The 15,473-nt window shown below is 46.8% G+C and overlaps 1 protein-coding gene across 3 annotated transcripts in view; it reads left to right on the top strand.

Moving 5' to 3' along the window:
• Nucleotides 1-15,473, top strand: part of SH3PXD2A (SH3 and PX domains 2A) — a 251,243-nt gene that overhangs the window by 89,540 nt on the left and 146,230 nt on the right. For all 3 annotated transcript variants that reach the window (XM_083845064.1, XM_083845062.1, XM_083845063.1), the window contains exon 4: nucleotides 9,084-9,160. In XM_083845064.1, coding sequence (XP_083701190.1) covers nucleotides 9,084-9,160 — 77 coding nt within the window. The remainder of the gene's footprint in view (nucleotides 1-9,083; nucleotides 9,161-15,473) is intronic.

The raw sequence follows: 15,473 nt of genomic DNA, 5'->3' as shown, positions 1-15,473 counted from the left end.
CAGTGAATTTACCGACATGTGGCGGAGCCCAGAAGAATGGCCTGGTTTTTCAGGGAGATGAATCTCAGCTCTCGTATGGCCATAGTAGGCACTGCTGGTGCCGAGTTGCACGTGAACATATTTTGGGTTAGATGGCCTGAGCTGGAAATGCCTGAAGTGCTCGTGCGTGGGAGAGCTGGCTGTGAAGGAGGCTGCTTATCTGACAAATAATTACAAAATTATTTCCCTATTCCTGTGCGGCAGCTGAGCCACGGTAGCTGTGCGAGTGCTCTCAGGCAGGCAGCCGATACGGAGCAACAGGGGGGAGCTTTGCTGTCCCTGGGAGGCCGAGTGAGCGCAGGCTGGCTCCTGTCGGTGCAGGCCACACACGTCCATGTGGGTCACCATGGCCACTGCCTAACATGGGGCTTGCGCAGGCCCTGAGCAGTTGGCCAGCTGTGCGTCTAGCACCCAGGGAGGTGATGTGGGTGGCTTCATGGTCAAGAGTTAAAGAGGAGGTGCTGCTGGGTGGACTGGCCATGGGCCTGACCCAGAAGCTGTTTTGTAAGGCATATTAAAAAGGTGTGTCTGGAACCAGAGAATGATGCCCTCGGTTTGAGATGGTGTCGTGGGCTGCAGATGAGCTTCCCGTCTCAGAATCTGCCTTTGGTCTGGTTGTTGTTTGATGGCTTGCCTCCATGTCTTAGCCTGCTGAAAATTCAGCATAAAACTAGTCCGAGGTTTAGCTTGGGGGGTTCTGGGAGAGCACTTCTCTTTGGAAAGAAGGAACAGTGCTCTGTGTTGCAAAGCACAGGGGATTTTGTTTCTGAATACTGCTCTCTGAAACCCTGGCTGTTGATTTCCAGTCTCTGACAAGCACAGACACCTAGTTATGTTTGCCGCCGAGTTGTTTGTTTGTTTAATTTCTATATTAATTGGTGCCTTCCAAATACCACAACTGCTCCAAGGAGCAGTGTCCCTGCCAACCTGAGTGCTGAATTTCACCTCCTGTAATGTGGTACATGTGTACCTGGCAGCTGACTTAATTGAGGTCTACCATAGGAGAGAATTTTGCCTCTTTTATGGCAGAGATTGAGGATTTGTTTTTGATTAGAATAAATGTTTAAAAAGGATTTTCTGTCCCTGAATGTTAACTTGGATGTATTTTTACTCTACATCTTATGGTTTCATTCTACATCCCTCTAAAGCAGAGGGATCTATGGACTGACTTTATTGCTGTCATTAGCGTGTGCTCATTTTGTGATCTTGTGAAGTCACCTTCATTTCCCTACCCCTCAATTTCTACCTGCCACATTCCTGTGCCATATATGCCGTAGCACCGAGTTATTGCAAGACCTACCTCCTAATAATAATAATGAAAGACTTTGATCTACATGGTGTGAGTGCAAATATTATTTTATTCACAGCTCCGGTTCTCAACCAGCACAAGGGTGGAGTCTCCCAGGCGGCGTTACTGCCAGTCACGCCAAAGGATGTGGCTAGGACCTTACTGTGCTTTTCCAGTGTAGTTTGGCAAGGGTGCGGTGCAAATCCACCTCCCTCCAACGACCTCGCTACAAGGTCTTTGACCTTGCACGAGAATGTGAGAGGTGGATGTAGCTCAGAAGATCCCCGTCAGTGAGGCTGGCGCTGGCCCAGTGTCTGTGAGGTTGTGGCTCAGGCTTAGTGTCACGCCAGCGTTTGCATTAGTGACAAGTCTTATAAGAGCTTATAAGATAGTGGGAATATTGTAATAGGCTGAACTCATTAAGGCCTGTGATTTAAAAGACTGAGCTGGGACCACATGGTCCTCTTCTGATTGTCCATCCCACCAGTGTCAGCAGAAAGACTCCTGTAGGCTTCAGTAGAGCCCAGTGAGCCAGATGGTGCTGAGAGTGTTTTTTGAAAGAGCAGAGGAAGAGTTTAGTTAATGCAGCAACAGGGACGTGGTCTAGCCATTCAGGAAGAGCATTTTGGTGAAAAACACGTACAGAATCATGTGAGAGACTCTTGCCTTTTTCCACTCTGTAGGACAGGAGCTGGAGTAGCTCAGATGGTATGGGCATGTTGACCAGCAAATGCGATACAAACAGGGGCTGCTGGTTCCCAAACCTGTTGGACCTACGAACAGTGATACACATCATTCCCACACTGTCCAGGGAGAAAAGTAACTCTTGAAAATAGCCATGCAGACTGTCTGTGGACCACTGATGAGTTGGAGATCAAGGTTAAGAACCACTAACTACCTGGGTGAAAGCAGGATGCTGATACAGAAGATAAATCAAGTGTTTCAGCACAAGTGATAAGATGTAGTGGTTGGTATATTTCTCATCAGTTTGGTATAAGGTCTTGAAAGTTTGTTACTTAAGCCCTGATGCTTCCATACGTTAAGACGATTTGGTCCTGAAGATTTGTAAACAGATCTTTCTAGAGGATGTTCAAAGAAACTCAGGGTGCAGTGGATGTGTAAATGTTCAGATTCTTATCTTAGGGAAGAAGTATGCATATAGGCAAGGGAGATGCTCTGGATCTGCATAAGCTTTCCTGTTTTTCTGTGCCTCTTTTTTGTGGTGTAGCAAAGCCTGTATGCAAAGAGGGGGATACTCCCGCATTCTCTGTGTGAGGAAACCCTGCTGTTTCCTAAGGCAGTGTTTCTCAGATGTTTTGAAAATGTGACCCTCTTTTGGCTCCTTGTCTTTGTGGGACTCTGAATTATCATCAGGTTGGTTCCTCCGGGTGAAGGAGTTGCTGGGGTTTGCTGGCTGCAGGTGTAAACACCATTCTCCTTCTCCCTTCTGACAAACTGACTGCTTTCTGCAATTAAAAGCACTTAGCTCTTTGCATTCTCGTTGCATTGTACATGCATGCTCTTTGCATTGTAACGCTGACGGCCGGTAATTACAGAAGAGTTCACTTTCCACGTTGGAGAGGCTGAGCTGTGCAGTTCGAGGAGGCACCAATTGCACTGCAGAAACTGAAGACTTCACTCCCTGAATGAACAGCCCAGCACTTTGCAACCATTCCCAGACTGGAAAGTTCAGTTTTAAGGAATCTGGGGACTAGTGCTCAAGTTGAGATCCTCTTGTGTGAGGCAGATGCTTTGCTTGGTTGTACTCTGGCAGTGCAGTTGCTTTAAGCATGCGGTGGGTCTTTGTGGGTTTGCTGGTGTGTGCAGACCAATAATGTACAGGAAGCCATCCCACAGTATGAAAAATGAAAGGACAACTTCACAGCACTTTTGCCTGCCCATACCAGACCAAATGATGGACAATTTGCCTGCATCATGGTTTCTGCCTTGCTTTAGAGAGGTGGGAGATGTGCAGCTGGGGCAGCTGAAGAGATTACAGGAGCAGCGGGTTGTTTGGGTGATAGCAGCAGGACACAGAGCAACATGAAGTAGCTCTTGGCTTATGCAGAACGCTGTACAAACAGTAACAGAGCTGTTAGCTTGAGATTTGCACCCTGTGGCCCCCATCTGTCACTCCTGAATTTCAGCATCAGTGCTCACAGCTTTTTTCCTTCTTCCAGCTGTGCCTGGTGCTTGAGCTCTCATAGGCTGTAGTAGCTAAGTTGCTCCAGAGCTGGTGCTGTTATCCTAGGGGATAAGTACAGACAGCTGAAAGCAGCCAGGTTCAGAGGTAGGAACTCTTTGCTGGTGGGCAGTCCAACCTCATCGCTTGCCTGTCTTTAGTTTCTCCTATTATTCATGTAGGAGCATATTCTGCTGTATCAGTTCTAATGGAAGAAAATTTCTCTTCCTGGTGATACTCTTTTATAATCAAGCCATGCTATTTTCCATCCTATATTGCTTCTCAGTCATTTTCTTATACGTTGCAGCTTTTGCACATTAAAAACAGGATCCAAGTACAGAAGGAAACCCTCTGTCCCCCCCGTATCTCAGAGCTATATTATTATTGCTTATGTTGGCTTTCCTGGTTGCTCCATCTGTCTCCATCACCTCTTGTCACCTTCCATAGTAATTCCTGCTGATTAGCAAAGGCTGTTATCAACTGAGGCTCTTTGGCAGCCAAGTTCAGGCAACAGTTCTGACTCTGTCACGAGTTTCTGCTTATTAAGAAAGTCCTTCCCCCTCCCACCGGTGGAAACAGTATGAATCATTTCCCTCCCCTTTCTTTGTCAGGAGTAAATGCCATCAATGTTCGGCACTGGTTCCATGACTCCAGGAAATCATGGATGAAACAATCCATGGAAACTGGGATCCCCATGTGAAATTATTTTGTAAGGAACACACCTCTTTTTTGGCCATTGTCAGATTGCCATCTGGATGATAATCACACCTACGTCCATGAAAAATATCAGATTGTTCTTCTATCCCATAGTCTTGTACTGTCGGGTTATGTATTTTACACTGCAAGGTGGCAGTGCATATTTACGTGCTCCATTTGGGAATTAAATTGCATGACAGGTACCTGAGAGCTTTCTTGCAGGACTCTGGGATGGATTTCACAGTGTAAATGGGTTGAGGAATCATATCTGATTGCACATTTATGCTTCTTCGGTGAGTAGAAATAGTAAGAACAGCTATGTGTAAGGAGTAAAAGCCTTCGTAAAAATACTTTAGCCATGAAATGGTGTTAGTCACAGTGGAGGAAGCTGCTTAGCCCAAAAGGAGAAGCTATAACTGCACTAGGACTAAATTCTTTTCTCTCTCTTTGGTGCAACCCCAGAGTAACTGCAAAAAGAGTCTGACCTCATCTTGTAAGCAGACTGTCTTTGAGAATTTGATCTTAAGTTGAACACATTGCTTGGCAGTACTCATACGGGCCTGGTATCACTCAGGTTCTCGGGTAAAATGAGGAGAGAATTAAGAGCACAATAGCAGTAACAACATAAAGGCACAAAAGCAAGAGCTCTTTCCTGCTTTTAGGAGACAGCTGACTGACTGATGGAGCTCCCACAGCTGTAGCTTCTATAGTTGGAGGCAGCACATGTCTTTTTAAACATGCATCAGATGAGACATTACAGTATTTTTAGCATACCCATTAGTATTCAGGCTGTCCATTGGATCTTTATCATATGGTTTGCTTCACGTAGAGCCCTCTGAAGTGGATTGTCTGTACTTGAGGTAGAAGATTAAATGTGAATATGCATTTGTTCATTGTCCCTTTTGCAGTGTGTTTGGGTTTTTCCTAACCTCCAACAGAGGCTGTCCTTGCACAGAACAACCTTTGGTCAACCCGTCACTTGAGAGGAGAATCAAGCTCAGCAATCAGAGAGTAAGAGGTGGATTCGTTCCCTGGTAGATTTGGAAAGGAGCTGAACATCAACTTCCCTGCCTCTCTGCTGCCCCTGCTGAAGCGTCCCCCCACCTGCCTGGCTGCAAAAAGCAGCGATGCTGGCAGCTGGGGGCTGAGCCACTGATGCAGTGCTGGGAAGATCACGAAGGACATCTACAGAAGGTCTCAAGGCCAGCACCTTTCCTTTGCAGTGAAAGGTGTAATTAGGAGATTTGTTTCCATGGCTGTCTCAGAGCTTACGAACCACCAGTCTTGAGCAGTGGCTGCTATGACAGCGGGCCTCTGCTGTGACTGTAGGAGACGCATGGCATTTGTCCCCCTTCCTTGGAGAGGAAAACCTGGACTCCCCTGCTAGGCATCCCTATGGAGACCTCTGGTGCTTCTCTGTCTAGGCCTGCCTGGTGCTGTCCTGCAGAAATAAAGTGATATTCAGAGGATACCTTTAAGCTTGCAGAATTAGCAGCTGCCAGATAGATGGTCTCCTGGACAGCTTTATCCTTTCCACTTTGTACACAGGATGAAACTGGGGTCCTGTGGGAGAAGAGGTGTGTGGCCATGGAATTAAAGGCTACATCTATATACACACAGAGAGATGAAGGGATGACTTAAGATGTCCCCTGCAACGCTAAACCTGATACTTTGCCTCTTATCCACATTAATTTCCTAGGAATAATATTTTCTTTAAAGAAAAAAGGATAAAAATAAATATTGTCGTCCTGCCTTAGCAGCAGGACTGGAGCCCTGTTTCTTCCCCGTGTCTCTCTTTCCCAGTGCTGCTCTCCTTGGAGTCCTTCCCAATGTATGTACCGACCTCTTTTGGCCTGGTCCAAGCCCGGCACCTCAGTAAGTGAAATAGATGCATGAGGCCGTGCCATCCCACACGGCCTGTAGCTTCCCATCTGAGACTGAGACTTCCCATTCGCTTCCTCACCGGGCCACAGCCTGGTGAACAAGCTGCCCGGCCTTCTGTAAAACGGGGGCGTGGTGCCTGAGGAGGTTGAAAAGAGCTGCAGTAAAATTCACTTTGTCACTGAGAAAGGAAGCAGCGCTGTGTGTACTCGCACAGAATCAGGTCCCTTCCTTAGAGATGTGGAAACTGCCCAGAGGAAAAGCCAAGCAGTGTGTAAACCAGCACTCCACCCTCACGAGGAAGTTGCCCGGGCCGGCCTCCATTTACCAGCCGCCCCAGGACTTCCCGCTTCACCTCGGCGCTGCGTGAGGTGAACCCTTCCCCTGCCCCTTGAGGTTTCCTTGCTCAGGGCTTTCATGTGCCCCGCTCTGCTGTCTGCCTCCCGTTTTTCTCTTTATATTGTTAACAGGATGATCCTAATTACCTTGGATGTGCATGGTCAGGGTCCCTCCTCACTGGTGCTGCTGACTGTCCTCGTTTTTCTTCTTGCCTTGTGTGGCAACACAGATCTGAACTATTTGGCCTTCTCCAGATCTCAGTTCTTAATACCATGGACTGGGCAGATCTACCCCACAGCACTCATCTACCCTTTTCTAGCTTCCAATAGCAGAGTGAAAGTCTCCTTTTTTTTGGCGAAGGGATAAAAATGGAAGCACCTCCTGGGCTTTGCTCCGTACGAACACCACAGTCATCCTGATATTTTCCATCTCCATTTAAGGACTGAAGGAGAACTCATCATATCCTGGGGTCTTTTTTGTACTCTGTGTTTAATATAACGTTCTTTATTATATTTATCTTGTTTCTTATGTCTGACTCTTTCATTTATTATGTTACTTTGAAGACTGGGCCTCCCTGTAAACTGTCTTTTTAGGAAAGCTGAATTGCATTTGCAGGGGATCTTTAATGTGTTTAAGTCTTTGGTTCCTTTATGTTTTTATATGGTCACCGGTTCTACTTTTGACTCGTGGCTTGAACTGAAAACAGGAAAGCCAGACAGTGAGAACATTTCCAAAATGTCCCTTTTTCTTTGCAGTGTATTTATAAAAGTTGCAAAGAAATGCAAGGATTTCCCACAGCAGCATTTGTGGAGCACCGAGAAGGGAAGCAGTCTGTTCTCTACAGATAGCCCATGCTCCCTCCCAGAAAAAAAAAATGAAAAAAGAGGCTTACTGCAGTTATGCATTACAAATACAGTGTGATCCTGGAGAAACAGTAAGAAATGTTTTGGAAGTACAGATAATTCCCCCCATTTACTGGAGCTAGAAGCAAGAAAGCAGCAAGGTTTTGATGTGTCCGTGGACAGGCAGTGCAGGGTGATGGACATGTCACAGCCGTGGTTAAATCACTCAAGCACGGACAAATGTCTTGGACACCGATTGCAGATTTCCCACATCCTCTGTGCTCTGTTACCACCATGCATCACATCCTGCAGGCATGGCTCAGCACCAGCTTTGTAGTGAGATAACCATGTGGAACCAGAGAGAGAAATTTATGGCACCTTTGAAATGATGACCTTACTTCACAGAACAAACCACTTGACCAGTTTTGCTCCTGAAATTTCAGGGACTGTGATAAACTACTTTCTCCTGTCTGAAACAAAAGCCTTTAGTGCTTTACAGGTTACCTGTTGTGAAGAGAAAAGGCAACCAAAAAGGCCAGAGTCTGGGAGGGTTTAGAGCCTCTGCTACTGGGCTGTTACAGGCTATGGTTTCATTAACCTCTCAACTACTGTAATCATGACAAAATCAAAGCCACATATTCGGATTTTGGGTCTGATTTCATCTCCTAGTCCATTTTCTTATCCCATGATCTCTGGATTAGTATTTCATTTGCCTGTTGGCAGAATAAGTTTGAAGCAGGAGGTGGTATATATGTCAGCATTTTTTTTACATAGACATTTCATGGATTAAATAATGCTGGCAGATACTGTTTTCTTCCACCACAAGGAGAACATATAATTTATTCTTGTCTCAATACATTAAAAGAAATACAGTGCAAAAGAAAAAGGGAAGAAAACCACCAAAAAAGGATACGAAGATAAAATCCCTTCAAGCCAAAAAAATACCAGCTCTATGACATCCTTGTGTGTGGGGAAACTCAGCTCCTAGATTATTTTGATAAACTTTGTTACAATCAGTTTAACACAAAACCCAGCTATTTATTTAGTCTTAGCTGACTTGCAGAAATGTCATCCATTAAGGACACAGGTTATTATTTTTTCACATTAAAAAAAAGTTTGTTTATTTTTCTTCTATTATTTGGTTTCCCTCTGTAGATTTATAAGGTCTCTGTCACCAACAGCCTAATATTTCCTTGTGTGCTGGCTGTGTGGCTCCCCTGTGTGCAGGGGCAGGAGCATCTGCGGTGGGAGGAGGCTGGGTGGGCAGGGACGGGGCATAGATGGAGCTCCAGCACCAGCGTGCCAAAGCGGCACCAAAGTGGAAGTGAGTCACAGCTTAGTGTTGGTCTGCTCCACGGTAATGTCAGTACTGAATGAGAACCTATATATTTTTTTTACTTTGTCTACAGGATAAAATTAGAAAAAGTCCCTTTGCCGTAACAGCTATTGTCCCCTGGCCCTCTGTGACCTGCCCCTGCAGTGTCTCTGCAGTTTGCTTCCATGACCAGAAGTGGATCTGCTGCTCACACCGAGTGTGCTTTGATGTTTTGTATGATTGGGGCTGCAGCCACGTGAAGCTGCTGCTGTACAAACCACTCCAGAGCTGACATTTCTCCTTCAAAGGGTGCAAGGGGTTTGCAAAGCCTGGCCACCAGCACTGCAGATGGCTGAAGCTGGAGCTGGCGATGAGACCCCATCTCCCAACCGCACGCCCAGGGCACTGATGGCTACGGCCAGTGTCTGCTCTCTGCTATTGCGCTATCCCCAGTGGTCAGTGATGCTCCTAAACCTCCCCTGTCCTCTGTTCTCTCTGCAGGGAAGATCCTGTTCCGGAGGAGCCACGTCCGAGATGTAGCTGTGAAGAGGCTGAAGCCCATCGACGAGTACTGCAGGGTAAGAGCAGGGGGACAGCTGGCAGCCCTGCTGGGGGGGCTCACAGGCACCAGCTGTGCGGCACCGTCCTCAATGGATACTACTAAGAGCTTCATCTGTGCTGAGCCCATCACAAGGAGGGTCTTCTGTAAGCAAGGATGGTCCAGCCCAAGCGCCACTGAGACTGACGGGGCAGGTGAAAACAGAGGCTGCTCTTTGCTCCCTTAGCCAGCACTGCTGTGGTGGCTGTTGTGCCAATCCTCAGCTGAGCGTAATGTATACACTGCGTCGGTGCCTCGTTTAATCAGAAAAGGCCATAAGCGTAGTCTGCCCTGCTAGGGCTCTTCACATAAATGCAGATTTTATTTCTACCTCAGTCTTCATGAATGCAAGAGTTCAGCAGGCAGAGAGGCACAACAAAGATGGCATTTTCTTCTTTTCCCTGCCCGTCTGGGCTGCAGGAGGGAAAATTTGGGTTTGTGCAGAACTGGAGATGGGCTGGCGGCTTTCAGGGGTGTTTCTCATAATGAGTGAAAGTCTGGAAATTTATGGCAGGACAGAAAAGCAAGCTGTGTGAAGAAGAGGGTTAAGTGACCTAATCTTTCCTTTCTAGCTTAGACTTTATGATTTGATGATAATTAATCCTCTGACAGTAGATTAAAAGTCATTTCCACACAAGACCAATACCCAGCTTTTGCAGAGGTATTGAGCACGTCAGCGTGTAATTTAAACCCCAGACTTCCTCTTTTCTTTCCCGTGGGGTTTTCTTTCCGTTTTTAGAAAGCCAGAGGAGCAGGTGGAGGGGAAAACCACCATTCCCGAGAACTGCTCCAGTCAGACATTTGCTCATCCACAACTGGGAGGAGGTCACAGAAGTGCCTGAGGCGTGCGGGGGGCAGTGGTGACAGGGCCCAGCGAAACCCCTGCCATCTGCATCACCCGGGCAAGGAAGCTGCGATTAAAGTCTTATCTCATGAGATCAGGCTCTCTGTGTGACAATTACCATGCTGTCTTCCTGCCGACGGCCAAAAGTCTCGCTTTAAAATATGCGCGGTCCCGCTGCACCCCCAGCCTCCCTCCCTCAGACAGGAACTGCCCGCGACGTGAGCGGCGAGGACGAATGTCAGGGTTCACCCAGCAGATGCGTGGCGGAGAAAGCAGCGATTTACTTGGGGGGGAGCCCCTGCCCCGGGCTGCCCGCGCTGGAAGCTGCTTATCTGGGACCCCATTGTCTGCGCCCAGACAGCCCCGGCCCGGCTGGCCTAGCGGTGCCCTGCCGCTCACCTCTGAGGAATATGTCTTGGAGTCGGCTGCCGACATGATCGCTGATACTGCAGCACTTCCAGTGCTGCCTTCCTCCTTGCTGGGTTTTTCTCTCCTCGAAATGTCTGGCTTCCTAGCCCCAAGCTGGTGCATGGCCTGCAAATAGGATCGTGCCCACCTCTTTGGCAGCATTAACTGTTTTCTGCCTTTTTTCCCCATTCCAGCAGATGTTTTGACTCTTGAAAAATTGTACAGAACTGTGGAGCAAGAACATCATTCTGAGAGATTCATTCCTGCTCATATAAGGGTGCAAAACTTACATCCTATGCTAGTCCTACAATGAGTAGGCGGACTACATGTTCAATTTTGAAAAATGTGGAGAATGATGCTGGAATGATGTAGGTGAAGTTGGTGGAGAAAATCTGACGTGGGATAGTAAAATGAATAAAGGAGACAATAGAGCTTTGTCCACCGCAGTCTGTGAGGAAGCAGAGGAGGGAGGCAGATTCAGATGCAAAGTTTGTGGTGATTTTTTTGCCAGATGAGGACTCTCTATCCAGCCTGCCCTGCAGAAGTGAAGCACAGATGGGCCCTGCCAAATGAGCGGTGCAAATGCTTGACCATTTGTTGTTTTGTTGTTGCAGACTGTCTCTGACAGAGCACGGTGATTTGCATGGCTGAGAAACAGGTCTGACTTGGGCTGTTTTGATGTTTTGTTCCTTCACTGGGCATGGAAGCAGTGACAGGCAGGCAAAGGCTGTCCAAGAGTTTGAGGGGAGACTGGGCAGAATGGGGAGTTCTGCGGAAAGCGTCGGTCATCAAGGACTTGAGACCTCTGCTCCCTGCAGCATGAGCCTCCCGACCCCTCGGGCCTGTCTGGTTCTTCACGGCTGTGTACCAGCTTAGAGAAATGGCTTCACAGGGATAATTAGGCCAGTGTCTGTGCTAAGGCCACAAGAAGCTTTGAAGTTGCAATGAAAAACAGACTGGGACATACAGGGGAAGATTTCCAGGGCTTTTCTCATCCATAAACATGAAAGTGCAGGGTCTGGATGTCCTTTGTGGTAACCTGAGCAAGTTAGCAAACAAACTGAATTTTGCTTGTAAACGTGTGCTGCCCACTGGACTTGATATCTCTGGATGATTTCCTTCTTAACTCTAGGCTTGGATTTAGTTTAGTGAGATTTAAGGTCTTCTGGGCTCCTTTGGCCTGGTTTTCTTAGATTTTTAATAAGTTGTCGCCAATGTGAAAGAAAGAGCAACTTCATAGGCTCACCTTGCTAGGGGCGTTTTATTTAATAAGCTTTTCATCTCCCACACACACCTCTGGTGTGTGCATGTCCAGTTTGCATCATCCTGTGTTCAAGAAAGACCTCTCAGGTCAGTGGGTCACCAAACCACCACGTTCTCTTTCCTCAGCCCTCGAGGAAGACTCAGGCCAGCATTTGCAGACTTGCGTTGTCGTGTTTGTTGGTCCTAACTGAGGGAAGCATCTTTGTGCAGGGGAGCTTTCAAGATGCGAAGTCCCATTGTCATAAATATTTGAATTTGTCACACGCTTTTATGCTGTCCTGACAGGACGTGTATTTATGTAGAAGCTTATGGGCTTTTCCAAAGGGAGGTTTAAGTACCCATATGAACACCATCTAAATAAAAATTATATGAGCAAGTTGCATCAGTGCCAGGCAATATTGGTCATTCTTTTATTAAAGCTCACATTTTGAGAGACCACACTTCAAAAAGGAAAAAACATAATTACCTCCCTCTTGGTCTCTCGGTCCAGCCTCTTTTTCAAGGTTTAATCCTTGAACTTGTCAAGACAGATGCACAGACGTTTCTGTCTCTCTCCATCGTACAACTAAGCTAGTGCAGAATTAAAATGGAATAGTAGTTAGTCCTGTTCAAGAATGAAGGGGTTTAAGTGAAAAACTTTTGAACTTCATTTCTCATTTTTATCTACGTTTCAGAATGCCGGTGTGTTTAGACCAGCTGCAGTAATGAGAGTTAATAATTCGCAGTGCCCCTCTCGGTACCTGGTATAGTGCCTTGCTTTCTGGTGCCTTACAGCCCTTTTATGTCAGAGGCTCTTCTATGTCCCAGTTACTTCTAAAATTACACCCTCTTTTCTTCCTCAGCTCCTTATTTATTCTTGCATCTCCCCACTTCTCTTGTCTGAGCCACCAGCACGCACTAGTCTCTGACTGTCACTGTTTGCCATCCAACCTCCACATTTCATTTCTTGGGGTTCAAGCTTGGGGTTACTTGAAGCTCTCAACAAAACAGATACAGAAAGGTGAAAGAACTTATTTCTCTGTTCTGAGAAGTGAACTATTGTAATTGCATCTTCCCTCTTGCTGAACTTGTGGCCATTCCCAAGCATCTGCCACAAACAATTATCGTTAATTAGAATGATAAGCAATTGAGAACAGGATCCTTAATATGAAAAGTCAGGGAGTCATAAGCATTCAGTAGTCAGCTGTCTCTGTGTATCTGTGAGCTGGGCTTAACCCCGCAGAACATCAGGGAAGCTACGTGTCTGAGCTCCCTCAGCAGGCTGTGTGTGGGGAGAGATCACCCCACCCAAAGCTAGATGTCTACGATGGGGCAGACAAATCACCCCCTGAAGGTGCTGGTCTTCCACTAACGATTATACCAGTTACACCAGTCCCCAGTTTTAGATACGTAAAGTTCAGTGGGGTGAATATCATTGTATGCATACACACACACACCTACACGTGCGCTGTATATCTCTATAGAGTCATGCCCGTGCATCTGGTTTTTTTATAAATGTATATGCATAAATGCAACATGCGGCATTCAAGGCACATTTACATACTGTGTGTTTTCTCACCTGTGCTCATGCATTTTGTGAAGCTGTCCACCTGTAACGTATTCCCTCCGAGCTGTTTGCTATCCGCGTAACCTTAAGCAGCCAACCCTGCCTGCAGCCGGTGCTGTGCTGTGCTTTGCATGCCGTGTGTGCGTGGCATGCAGCAGCCTGCCAGCGGCTGAGCAGGGTGAATTGGTCGTGCCCGATGCAGAGGGCTGATTGCTAACGCCCTGCCTGACGTGGAAGCTTTTCTAATAGCTTTTTGAATCATCCACTGCTCTGCGAGACTGTCTGAAACCTGTAATATAGAGAGACAGACATCATTACAGGCTGAAATAACACATAAAAGCCTATCTCCTAAGGAGTATGTGAGGTCTAGGCAGTGCACGTCCGCCTTCGCCTGCCGAACAAGGAAACTTGCTGTTACTGATAATAGCAGCGCTGCAAGGATGAATTCTGCTCACTAACACTTTTTATCTTTCACCTTTCCTGTGCAAATTCCTTGCTGTTTCTGGATGCTTGCTGTATGTAGCTGTGTGCATTTACCTCTGTTTTCCACGTCCCAGGAAGAATATCACATCCCTATCCTTTTCCTCTTTTCACTATCTGTTTTCCTCTTTCTCTTTTTCCTTCTTCCCGTGACCCCACAGTCTTGCATTCAGCCTGCTGCAGCTCTGTCCTGAGGCGAATTTGCTGGAACTGCCCAAACTTGTATTTTCCCCCTGCAGAGGAACAGTGGTGTTTCTCATCTCCTCAGTGCACTTTTTTTCACTCTCTGAAATGGCATTGCGCTTGGCTTGATCACAGGTGGATGTTGTGTGTTTGCTGAAGAGGTTTGTTTCTCAAAACAACATTGCTCCTCCCTGCCACTATCCAAAACAGACCAACTCTAGTTGGTTTTACACTCTCATTTGCGCTTTCTCGGCATTTCTTACTCTTTCTTAGGGTTTTGCTCTTTAAAAACAAATAAAAATTGATTGGCTGCAGACTTTACACCTGAGAGCTCCCAAAAGCATGCAATGGCAAGTTATTATCAGGTGGTTTTCATTTCACCTCAGTGCACTGGGCTGAAAATTGCAGCACTCTGGGAGGTGATTCAGCAGTGGGAGGGCCAGCCCTGCCCCAGGGCCACTGTGTCGCTGGGGTGGGTGAGCAGGATGGCTGGGTTTGGAAATGGCTTCAGCTGTTTGATTTTTGACCTCTGCTACCTCCCTGGGAAAGCCAGGAGTCATGGAGGGGCTTTCCAGTTACCCCCTTCTGGCCCAGCAGGACCACAGTGCTCCCCTTAGTGCTCCTGGAGATTTCCAAACAGGGGACCACCAGTTCAAGGGGGGGGGGGGGGGGGCGGCAGATTTCCTAAAGCTTCTGTTGATTTAGAAACCCAAATCTACACGGCAGCTTACCAAGCTCCTACGTTAGTGAAAACCCACTAACCCACTGTGCTCCAATTCAGTATTGACATCTGCAGCTTGTTTTTTGGGACAGGCAAACACCTGCAACATGTAGGGAAGTGACAACTATTTGAGAAGGTGTCTGATGTGCAGGACCCCCTGCGATAGGTATAACCTGGGTATTTATGTTTCCCTAGTAATGATACGTATCATTTGCAGTGCTTGCTGTTGCCCCATTGACTGCACAAGATCAAGCCCTTAGAGATTTCAAAACACACTGTAGATATTAAATATCTGAGCCTCATAACCTTTCAGCAGATTAGGTAAGTGTTATTGCTCAGCATTGTAAATGGGTAACAGAAGATAAATCCCCGCTGAATTTCATGGAAGGAGGTTAAGTAACCTGCCCAAACCGAGAAGGGTGTTAGTAATAGAGCCATCGCTAAATCTCAGCCCCCTTACACCGTTTGTTAGTGGCATTATTCCTCTATAAGTCTCTCCTGCTTGGGGTGCAGCTGAATAAAACACACTTTAATGTTTGTGTCCTTGTTGTGTCTTTGCTGGTGAGGCGTTTCTCTTTCTCTTTCAACATGCCATAATTGTTACTATTCCCGGGCAGCTACTGACTTCCAGTGTTAGTCTTCCTTTGCCAGCAGGATGCCTGTGTTTATACACACTGGGAATAAGGGCAGAGAGCTCACACCTTTGTTATGTTTTTAGGCAAGACAGCAAGACTGAGTGGATAGCAGTGCGAACTAAGGCGCCCTTCATTCAAAATAAAGGACTTTAGTTTTCCATCTGTTATATTTCATCATGCGTTAGTGCAGGAACCAGCAGTGCTCTGTAAGCA

The sequence above is a fragment of the Anser anser genome, assembly GCF_964211835.1.
Source record: "Anser anser genome assembly, chromosome: 7".
NCBI classification, from domain to species: Eukaryota; Metazoa; Chordata; class Aves; order Anseriformes; family Anatidae; genus Anser; species Anser anser.
Note: the sequence above shows the minus strand (reverse complement) of the source record. Positions and strands in the feature narration are given on the sequence as shown.